The 12,165-nt window shown below is 32.9% G+C and overlaps 1 protein-coding gene across 5 annotated transcripts in view; it reads left to right on the top strand.

Annotated features, from left to right (window-relative positions):
• The window catches only part of LOC123705907 (tensin), a 69,791-nt gene that overhangs the window by 13,372 nt on the left and 44,254 nt on the right, over window positions 1–12,165 (top strand). For 4 of the 5 annotated variants that reach the window (XM_045654997.1, XM_045654996.1, XM_045654999.1 and 1 more), the window contains exons 2-3: window positions 2,546–2,651; window positions 2,901–2,938. In XM_045654997.1, the coding sequence (XP_045510953.1) occupies window positions 2,546–2,651; window positions 2,901–2,938 (144 nt within the window). Of the gene's footprint in view, window positions 1–2,545; window positions 2,652–2,900; window positions 2,939–6,592; window positions 6,815–12,165 lie in introns of those variants that run through there. The other variant, XM_045655000.1, reaches the window with a different exon arrangement.

Here is a 12,165-nt window from a genome sequence, read left to right on the forward strand (position 1 = left end):
TACATAAAATGGATATTATGTTACTGAGAAACATCCTTTATAACAATATAAAAGTTTGTTTGTTGATGCACCGTGTTCGCACGAGTATCGATACGTGATATAATTTTTATTTGACACGCATCAAAGGCCCTTCCATAAAATTCCGCTCACGTTCCGTCGTTTATATACAAAGAAGCCGCGTATGAATGAATGACATTTCCAAAATTTCTTAAAATTGTATTGTACGATACGGAATTCTTCGTCACGTAGGTTGGAAAGTTATTAAATGATTACCACACGCACAACGAAGCTTACGAAAGCAACTTACTACTCGTATGATAACACGAAATTAGTTCAGTGATGTAGAGAAACAGTGTCATAGCTTATCGGGTGTAATGCATTAATTAACTCAAAATTAGCTGCCATCGGAAGTGAATAATTATGCAAGAATTTTTTTATGTCTTTCTCTTTATGTGATAGCGATAAATTGTGTTATTCTGATAGCTTTTAATTGTATTGTTCCGACATTTTATTTAAAAGCACAAATAATAATAAGTATGTAGTTCTTGTCTGACACAACATGAGGGTTATATCAGGAGTGTGTGTCGCTTCCTCGTTTTAATTTATGTTATAGTTAGTGCTTACGATAAAACATCTTTTCGTTTTCAGTATAAAGTTTATACTTACGATAGAGACACGCTATTTTCTGAGGCATAATGTAGCGTCGTACCCTATAGGTACGATATTATCATAATATTTTAAGTAAGTAGGTATCTGTTTTATAATTTTTCTAATTACTAGTAAATATAGCCCAATTAAGTACTTAATGACAGAATATCATAAATAGTATAAAATTTCCGGCAATACCTCTGATCGCTGTTTTTATAGGAATACTGATCGTATTATGTTAAAAAGCAGCTCTTTGTTATTACTGGCACGGAATACATCACCGCGGATATATAAATCTTATTTAAATTGATAAAAGAAAGACGTTTTAAAATGCCTGATTAATCCGGCACCTCCTTGTTTTTTAAATAAATATTAGTTTTGTTGGAGCATATGGAGTTTCGTTTTTGTTTGATTCTACTATACTCTAATAATTGTTAATAGGTATAGTTAGGTACTAGGTATTCAGTGTTTAGCATAAGTATACGTAACTTATAAATAGAATATATCACAGAATAGGTAGTTAATAGAACAGATATTATGTTACGGTTGTGTTAGTTATATCAAAGTAAATTAATTACTAATCGATTACAAAAGTTGGAAACATTTGGTTTATTGTTCAATTCGAAGGGGCCAGCTGTTCAATGAAATTTGATTCGGCTAATGGGCCGCGTGTGATGACTTTATTATGTCATTGTGCTCGGCTGCTGCCGTGGAAGATGCATCTTTTTTGTTGATGTTCCTTTAGGACGGGTGCCAACAGGCCTTCTGAAATGTAAGCGCCGGCAGGTGCAAAATTTACAACACACGTGCTTAAACTACATCCGATGTATTGCATGCCTTAGCATTCGTATTTTTTATACACGATACCGTATGGAAACATTGTTACTGGAACAGCTTTAGACTGAAGCGTTTCTCGCGCATATGGCGCATTTAATACTTAAATTCAAAGCCAGAAACCATATCAACTGCTCTGCAAATGGCGCCATTATCTTCGCGCCGGCGCCTGTACCAAATCATGACGTCAGTGAACTATAATTGGACATAAAAGAGTACTGTGAATACTCAAACGTGGTATGCTCACCCTTTTACCTCCACTTATTTTGAGAAGTGAAACGAAACTTTGAAAGTATATTACGAATCACGAAAAACTCTATATTATGTTGTGTACAAAGGTTAGCATGTCAGATACAATTTATTACCTAACGAGCGCTAGCTAACACAATCCGCAGAGATAAGATCGGGAACTAAAAGTAGTACTATTGAATACAAATTAACTTAATTGATCAGGTTATAAACAGACGTTTTGAAAGATATCATTTAACTTTACAAGTCATTGTTCTGTCAATTAAATTAGTCTTAACACAATGTTAGCACTTAGCACTACAATTTTTTAATACTTACAAATTCATCAATAATAATTTTGTAGAATTGAATTGCCTATGAATTATATTTCTTTAAACAATGATTAAAAATCAGTTAATTTAAATTTAAAATTAACGATATTCTACTCATATCAACTAACGATAGAATGACTAGAAACACATTACAGTTTATACGGTTATTTGAAAGAAGTCGAAAAGAATGCGTACGCATAGCATGAATGGGCTCGCGTGACCGCCTCCCACTGCTACGTCCATTGTGCGTCCATTATGGTTCCAGCGAAGGGACAGCTCGGAGCAGGTAAGGGCCGGACGGTGTGCCGGCTAATGCCAAACGCGTGCCATACCATTTTGTGTTAATCTAAACAAGTATGCGTCTTTATTTGCAGTGCTTCTATTCGGTTAGTTTAGTTATGATAAGACTTTTAGTTAATTCATAACTAAAACATCTTTAAACTTTCATTTTCTCTCATAACATTAATTTTTGCTTCAATTAACGCAAGGCTTTTGTTTTACAGAAGGAAGGAGTGGCTCAAACTCACGCGTTTCGAAGTAAGACGTTTAAAAAGCCCAGGCCCTGTCATTGGTGTCATCAGCCAGTACACAACGGATCATGTTGCAGAGGTGAGATATTTATAAATTGTAGAAGTAATTATTTTATTATAATTCATTTCAAAGCTCTACAATATTTATTACATATAATTTTGAGGGGAGAAATTACGGGAAAGTTCTTCTTGCTAAGGATAAATTACAGTTTTTAATATTATTACTTTATATTTGGAATATTGGAATATTATAAAGCATAAAATAATTTTGTAATTATGCTGTACTTTACATTCAGTTCTATAATTAGCCCTTATTTTATTGTTTCAGTTTGCAAATATGTTTGTCATACAACATGCGAGAGTAAGGTACGTATCCAAAGTTTAAACTTTTTTAAAATACAAAAGACTTGAAAGCTCTACGTATACATATAAATAATCTTTGGCTCTACCAGCTCTATAACTCTATAAAAAAGAATGATTTAGCGCCATCTGGTGCTAATTTTCCATTCGCTTCATACTTTATTGTTATTAAAGTCGTCGTTTGCGCAATGTTTCAGATGCCACTTTAGTTAGCGCTTTACATTATATTTCATAGATGGCGCGCTAAGAAAACTCTACAAAATCGAAGCTTTTAAAGCTATTTGTGCAACTTTAATAATTGAATTCTTTTAGTACAGAGGAACTTGCAGTGGTGGCTCAGTGGTGAGACCTCGGACTTCGAATCGATAAGTCCGTGGTTCGAGACCAGGCGAGCGCGCAGGAAATAAATTGATTTTTCAATTTATCTGCGCATGTTGTAACATCACCACTGCTCGAACGGTGAAGGAAAACATCGTGAGGAAACCGACATGTCGAAGAATTAAAAAGTTCGACGACATGTGTCATCCGCCAACCCGCACTTGGCCAGCGTGGTGGATTATGGCCTGTACCCTCATAGGAGGCCCGTGTCCCAGCAGTGGGAACGTATATGGGCTGATGATGATGATGATGATGAGAGGAACTTGTGAAGTAGCTTTTAGATCATCATCAGAAAGTAGCGGTGAATTTCAAAAACGCCTCAAGCACACCTAAAGTCAGATAGATCCAAAAAAAGTTACCGTGAATTTTTAAATAGGCACTTCATTTATCAATTTATTATCATTAAATTGAAATCATGGATGATACGGCAAATAATTAATCTTAAATGAATCTAAGTATTATAAAAAGTAAGCGATTGATCGGGAGAGCCTCAAGCATATTATCCATTCTGCTCATAATATATTTAGTTGCTATTTAAAAGTTACAACATTGAGGTTAAAAATACTTTGTGTATATTCCAAACTTAATAAATATATTATTAAAATAATTTAATATATAATTTTGTATACTGTTAGTACAGTAAGTATTGATGGCAATCTGTACCGCCTCCGGTCACGATTTCATTGTTTACCAACTAGTCGAAATTGGACACTTTATTTAACAAAACCTACATTGTGTTCGAATATTTTATAACAAATTGTGTCTTGTTATCGAAGATTTATCTGTTCTTGACAGATTCACGTAATTTTATATAAATGTCACGAAATAAATCTTGCTTGCATTTTAATTAAGATTTGTTTATGTTACTGTATTTCCCTTTTTCTTTCTGATTTGAATTTCGAAATATAAAAAAAAAAACATAAAAATTGGCAATAAATGTTAAAATATATTATAAGCCTATATATTTTTATATTTTTTAATCAATATTTCAAATTTTTATTTAAAACGCATTTTGCATATAGTATTTATTTAATGACCACTGATAGTTGGATCTATGAATTTATGTAAGTAGAATATTAATAAATGCAATATTATTCAATTTCAACATGAACTGCAATATATTTATATGCACATTGGAAAGAGTAATACTTTAAAATAATGTTCCTACCATTAAGCAATAGGAATATAAAAAAATCAATTTTTCGAACAAATTGATAAACATATAAATATTTTATTCATTTATGATTTTTAATTATATACTACTAATAATTTTTATATTTGACCTATATGACCGTAAGCACGAAAATCACTTAAATAACCGTTACATACTTTTACATGTAAATCAAACCGTAAAATGGTCGTAAATTAAAGTGTATAAATGTAGGAGTACGACATGTGATTGGATAAATTTAATGTTTGTTGTGTTCACGTATTAGTCATCAAGTTTAAGTGTTGTGGGATAGAAAGAATGTAGATTATTGTTATTAAGGGGATTCATAGAGCGCTACTAAAGTACTAAACACGACGTTGGTGATAAAATATTGATAGAGTTTATTATTAGAGTTTATCATTTTAAACTTAAACTTGCTTAACCTTCATAGTGAACATCATAATTTTAATGACTCGCTTGTGAAAATTTCAAGAGAAAAATTTCGTATAAAAGTAATTTGCAATTGCGGGTGGAAGCCGTGGGAGGGCCAAGTCGGGATGGCCGCGGGAGTGACAAGCAAATGGAACGCCTGATTACTAAGAAAGGCACCCGAAAGTTATTCTCGGAAGTAAAATGATGAATATACGATGACACCAGGTTATTAATTGAACATTGTTGCATTACCGGTATTTTTTTGTTGTTATAAAATTAATGTAGAGTTCTTAACGATGTTATTATGGTAACTAAAATTTGATGAACAGTTTTCAAACAGAAGTGAAGAAGAATAAAATTGAAAAAAATTCCGACGAAAAAAAAAACACTGAATTAAACATTACATAGGTATTATGAAGTCATCATTCTGTCTTTATTTTAATTGACTTAATTCTTAATCATTACTTTAGCACGCACAAGCAATTATGCAAATATCGTATACCAAGTATTTAAATACACGTTGACACTTATCGTACAATTAAAAAAGTTTCATGAAAATACGTTTAAGTGCCGTGGATCCAGTTCTGTCGTTTCGATGTTAATGTAGTACAATTTTGCATGCAAGACGACCGACAAAGTAGGGTAAGAGCAAAGGCGTGCAGGCACGCAAATGCTTGTACGATATGGATTGTATCGGTGATAGTTAGGTTTCGCGGAGTCAGGTGCAACGTTCTGCGGAGTGGACGCGGTCTAACTGGAGGCTAGGGGCCAGCCGGCGCTCGCCAGCGTCTCGATCTTGCGAATCCGGCGACTCTGACAGTGCCGCCGCGCGCGTCGTCTCGCAAACGCGCTCGCGAAATCGCATCTTCGCGTGCTTTCCACTGAAAGCTCCTTATAGACGTTTTGCATTTGCTCTATAAATAATTCTAACTGTGGGCCGTTGCTCTAGCAGTCTAAGCAATAGCTGAATTCCGGACAGTTTCAATCGGACACTTTATATGGCAATTCTATAGTTTGTATCTAAATTCTAAACAGTGCGCTTTGTGAATTGCTAAAACACTTGTATATGTATACAAATATTTATTACACTCGTAGCACATATTTTGAAATTGTTGCAACATTTGTTCATAAAATAATTCCTTAAAATTATCAGTTTTGTTAGCGTGCGTTAAAAATCGTCGGTATAGGAAATGTCAACGAACTTTTAATGTTAGATATCTAGTAAAAAAAGTTTATTGCTAGTTTTTGTAAAAATTAACCGCTAGAAAGTTTATTTTCAAGGAGCGTGTTTTTTTAACAATTCGGATAAGAATTTATTTATCAAATTTAAACCATATAATTTATAATGCCAAGGATATAGTCCTTATGCTAAGCGCTCTATGACTACTTCCGCTACTAGACCAACTGCCACGCTACATAAATATATTATGCAAAATAATACAAGTTTGCTTTCAAGGCTATGCCGATCTTATCGTAATACCTAATAAATATACCCTGATACGTATTGGCAATGACGATTTTAAGCGATAAGAGTGTGTTGTGTTTTATCGTTAGCCGCCTTCCTGAGTCACGTATGCCATTTCATAACGCAGGTGTACCTAGCTCTAAAATATTTAAATAAAGGAACTGTTAAAACAAAACATAAAAAAATTTTTTTAAGCAGTGAACAAATTGTGAACTATATAGTATTTATTATTTTTAGTTGTGTTAACCTACATAAATAATTGTTCGATGTGAGGAAATAAAATAAAGTTTATGATGTTATGAGAGATATTGTAAAAGTTTTGGTGTCGCCAAGGAGGTTCCTTAAAAACATTTAATAAGGACGGAGTTAAAGTTTACGTAACGTTATAATGAATACTAATAAGCGGTTTAGTAATAGCAGTACCATGACAAGTTCTTCAGGAAGTTCAAACTTAAGGGTATGTATATTTTACGGGACTCATGAAATTATAAAATACTTCGGTAGTTTTTGAACTAGTATTTATTGTGTATAAGTGTTTTAAAACTGTGTGAAGATATTTTGACGCTATAAGAAATAAAAAAGGAATTTCAAAACTAAACTTAATTACTTTGTTATCTACATAAGTGTCATCCCCTCGACCGGACAGCTAGTAGCTTCACATTAGCATGAAGTTTTTATCCAACCAAAGTAATAAAAAAAGTAAAATGAACCGTTCATTCTTGTTATCTCTCCCACATTATTACTACATTACAAGTTATAACTAGCTCTATGTGAATTCTTTCATAACTTTCTGGGATTATCCTCATATTCTTTTTATTATCTGAGCCAATAAAGCACTTATTTTATTACATTGTGGCTATTTTGGTAAATACATAAATCATTATTGAAAAACAAAAATTTTAAGATTGTGTATTAAAACCTGTTTTTTATTAACTACCTTTTATGACTTGACACGAAGATTTTAGTATTTGATATCGTCGAGATCAAACCCATTGAATGTTTTATTTTTGTCTCATATTTCGTAAAAATAATATCTACCTACTGCTATTTGAGTATGACATAAAAAGTTATTGTATACGAATTTGAAACAAACTGTGTGCATCCTTCTTATTTAATAAATGTTAATAAAACTAAATATTCCAATCGCGTAATAATGGTTATTATTAATGACATTCCTAAGAAAATCTCGTATGCACGTTTGTAACATGATTAAACTATGCATTGGCAGTTAGTTCAATACACCACAATAGGCGAAGGAATTTACTTTGCCCACAAATAAAATCACAACAGCACGACTCGACTTTGAAATACGCGGGTCATATGACACTGGCACCGGTGCAAGCGGTTATTCTTATATGACGGGACGCGGGATCCTAGCCCATGGATATAAATCAGAAAATCTCTCACACGACACTTAATAAAAACTTACATTTAGTTATAATCTGATGTAGCGCTTTTTCTTTTTTCACTTCTTATATTATGCGGATTTTATCGATAGCATGTTGAAAATATATTATAATTAAATTTATAAATGTAGAGTTTTTATTTTTTTCAATTATTATGAAAACATCTTATTGTGTCAATAGGGATGGAGTGTTAGTGTATTATACTTATGCTCACGTGAAGATCCAAACGCGACAGGGACGATATTAAATGAATGAATGGTAATTTTATTTACCGCTTTACTAATGATCGGTTGAGCTTGCGATTTGAATAAATAATTGCAGCTTTCGAAATGACTAAATACCCACTAGCATTCGTGTAGCCATAAATCAGGATAAAGCGTGGACAATAACAGCGTTATTGTACAATACAATCGTAGGTGTAGGTCCGTTCCTATTGAAAACTGGGAATAAAGCAGCGACGTTTTATTGTATAATGTATTGAGACTACGTACTTATAGATGAGTACCTATTGAGCGAGTACATGTTGCGCAGCGAATTGTTTCGTGTACATGTCCGGTCGATGTACGTTGAACATATTGGTAAAAAAGTTTACAAGTTTTCTAATTTATATGTATAGATAACTAGGTCCCATATTGAAAAAACCAATTATTTTAATTTTTTTTACGAAGTAGAAATAATAAGTATGAAGTAAAAATATATCAATGTAAATCTACATTTTGCACACGAACAACAACTTCATTAAATATATTGCTTTTAGTATCACTTTACATAAAACATGTAAAGTGATATTATGAGATAGTTTATGACTTACTGAACATGGAATAAAATTGAATACCTATGTTAAAAAGTCGCTCACAATAATCGTAAAAATTGAATGACGTAATATAAGAAGGTATAATATCTTTAAATATTCAGTTTCGTTACTATACAGACAAAATGTAAACACTCAGATAAGATTTAAATGTTATCATTTGACAATAAAACGTAGGCCTTGGGACTTCAAACAGATTTTCTGAGTCATGAATTTAAGCATAATATTCTGCAAGTTACGTGGTGCGCCACAAAGGAATTTGCTCAAGGGCTGTACAGGAATATAGTAACCGCAGTTTAATGAACTTGTTTTAGTTATTCCAAGTATTTACGTTCTCCCCTCCGGACACATCAGTTCGCCAATTTACCAAACCAGAGCGCTCCAATTCGAATTCAAGTGTTATTTATTTTTCCTAAATCAATGTTGGTCGATCTTTGGTTATATATGTTATTTTAAGGATTGATTGGTACAGCTCGCTTTCTCATACTCCTCTTATAGATATTATAACTTAACAAAAAACCTACTAAATTATAATGTACATTAAATATGAGTTTTAGGTACAATTGTTAATATCAAGTAAAATATAAACGATTTTTGGTAATTTATGCTCAGTCATGTTTATGACATAAGTACATAACTATGTCTACACCGAGAGTATTAAATCATTATTTTTCAAAATATACTCTGAATTTTCTTCAGAATACTGAAACTAAAACAAAGGTGAAACAAACAACAATACAATACGTACAAACGTTTTAATGAGAAGCGTTGTTTGCTTTCCACTTGGCAAATATAGTGTACCTAAGGCGACGGTTTAGCTCCGCTGAGTTAACCGCAGGAAGGTTCACAAACATGACTTTGAGAAAAGGAATATATTATGTATAAACTAATAACTTTGAAGCATGCATCACATCAACTATTTCATGAGAGATGGTAAAATTATTTTTTTGTCTCTCGAAAACCTCTTCCACACAAAACGCCACTTGGACCTGTTGTGTAGTAACGATGTGCTTTCCGGTTTATAATTTAATAAATTACCAAAGCTTAAATTAACACAAGTAGAACTAGTAGCAACATTCAAAAATTCAATGCTTAGCCAAAAATACACGGCTTATAGTTTATACCTACCTTCTGTATTTTCCAGGAATATGTTTTATTTTAATGTGATCTCAATAAAAATGTATTTTGACGTTAATCCTTAGCAGAAAGCAAAATAATTACATGATGCCATGATCTCTTAATCCAATACCAATTGGGTCATCCATTGAGCATTGAAGATTGTATAAAATGCAGCATCCTCATATGTGACAAACGCCGACACTTCTCATCGGACATTTGATTTAAATTCCGATTTGTAGCGGTGAAAGTAAAAAGAAACAGATAGGAGATACATTTTGCAAGATAAATCCATAAGATGGAGACAGCCGGTATTTATTTATATCTACCGCAATATTTTACGATGTCTGTGGTATTCGTTGGTTATGTTGTTTCTTTGTTGGACATCTTATGTTAGCCTTTAATGATAATATTTTGTATTTTATTTCCTTTATTGTGCGAGTACGATACGGTACTTGGTTGAAGACCTCGTTAAAGTAATTAAAAATATAGCTGGAAGCTATGCTCTATTTTAAACGTTTTTTTTCTACCCAATTTTTTCACGTTATTCAAAGTCTTTCATGACTATAAATAATTCTGCTACAAATTTGTTTTGCAACTTGCTACACGCGACGTAAGTACTTAAACTTACCACGAGTTGAATATAACAGTACGGCTAACCCGGAACTAGAAGGTTATTCATTTACTAACGATCTAACATTGATTCTGTTCGACGAAACAAGCCGCGTCTTAATATTCCATCAGAATTTCGCATGCTGCTAGGTTCGTGCTAATCGATATCTGACAAGCAATTTCTTGCTCGATTAAATCAAATAACTATGACGCGATAACGAGATTGAATGGATGATAACATCGAATGTTGTTACTTTTTTATCGTTAGCTCTTTGACCTTTTTAACCCTCTATGGCCAATACGATAATTATATTATTATAACTATTTTAAAATGTAAAAAGAACATTGCTGAAGTAACAATTTAATGTAGAGCTTTTCATTGCATTTTTATTTCTATTCACATATTTGTTTGCAATGTTAGATTTGTTGCTTTTCACTTTCTTGCTTCTACCACGAATTATAAACTAAATTATCTTACCAATTACGCGAAGTAGTAAATGTGAAAATAATTGACCTTATAGTGATTTCATTTCTACAATAGGAAGACATTTGGCTCTACAAATAACTCAAAGATATTATTGCGTAAGTTTCGTAAAATTACGCTACAGTTACATTCTTGTTAGTGAGCGGCTACATACACCTAGGTACATAATGTTTAACTATAATATTGAATATACGAGTAGTTTTGTTATTAGAATACTACTGCTCAAAAGCATTTTAAAATCGATTGTATAATATAAATGTAATTAATTTAATGATCACTGATCGTTGCAAAAATGATAGTAATAAATGTTTTAAGCAGCTCGTACATTATAAATTTTATAAAGGCTATCACATCAGTAGCATCTCAAGCTGGCCAAAGGAAATGAGAACGGATCCTGATAATAAGTGAAACGATCTTTAATTTCACAATTCATAATGAAAATATTTTGGTCAATCCCTTCACAATTTGTCGCGATGCGTGCAAATTGAGAGAATGTACTTGTTTCGTAACACATCAAGATGTCTTTTAATTGAGACGTTGGCGTCGGTAGGTACAAGCAAAAACATAAAGTTAATGATCTTTATATTGTCCCGCTTTATGCTACACTAAAATTGACTTCATAGTTGTAAGGATTATAACTAACTTTAAAGCAGTCAAGTTTTAGTAACAATAAAGGTAGGTATCCTCACAATGAATATTAAATTTGCTCACCTAGAATAACACACATAATTTCTAAGCTAAGCTTTAGTTACGAAATTGGTATGTCAAAACTGCTCAGCGTGCCATAATCGTTGTTCCTTGATAAGAGACCACCGCGCCTCGTAATTAATAACGTGTTTGCAAATTATACTTCAACCGGTTGACAGTTAATAGGACCCCGGCACCCACCAGTGAACACTTAAATTGCTTTCTCATTTCACGAACAATTTGATTGACGTAAACTAAAATTAGGGCTCGAGTATCGAGTATATCGTCTATACTTAACCGCGTGCCGATGAATATTAACAGTAACTTCCTCAAAAATACTCTTTCATCAATGAATGTTTCCTATTCGATTGCAACTACGAGAGCGTTAAGAAACTGCCTATGAAAATAAACGATGGAGCATTAGCTTTGCGATTTCCTGATTGACCTAATAAACATGGATAAGTGGTGGTCTGCATTCGATCAGGCACGAATGGGGCCGCTTGAAGCTCCGCCACGACAGGGTGTGGTACGCGAAGTTTATTTTTACGGCATTGCGGCACGTGGATACAACATCTTGCCTAAATTATAAAGACCCATAAACTCAAAAATTTACATAGAATTCCAAAAGCGGTCGACCTAATAACGTATGGAATGATTAGCGCGAGATACATCACGATTCGGGGAAATTAACG

The sequence above is a fragment of the Colias croceus genome, chromosome 3 (assembly GCF_905220415.1).
Source record: "Colias croceus chromosome 3, ilColCroc2.1".
NCBI lineage: Eukaryota > Metazoa > Arthropoda > Insecta > Lepidoptera > Pieridae > Colias > Colias croceus.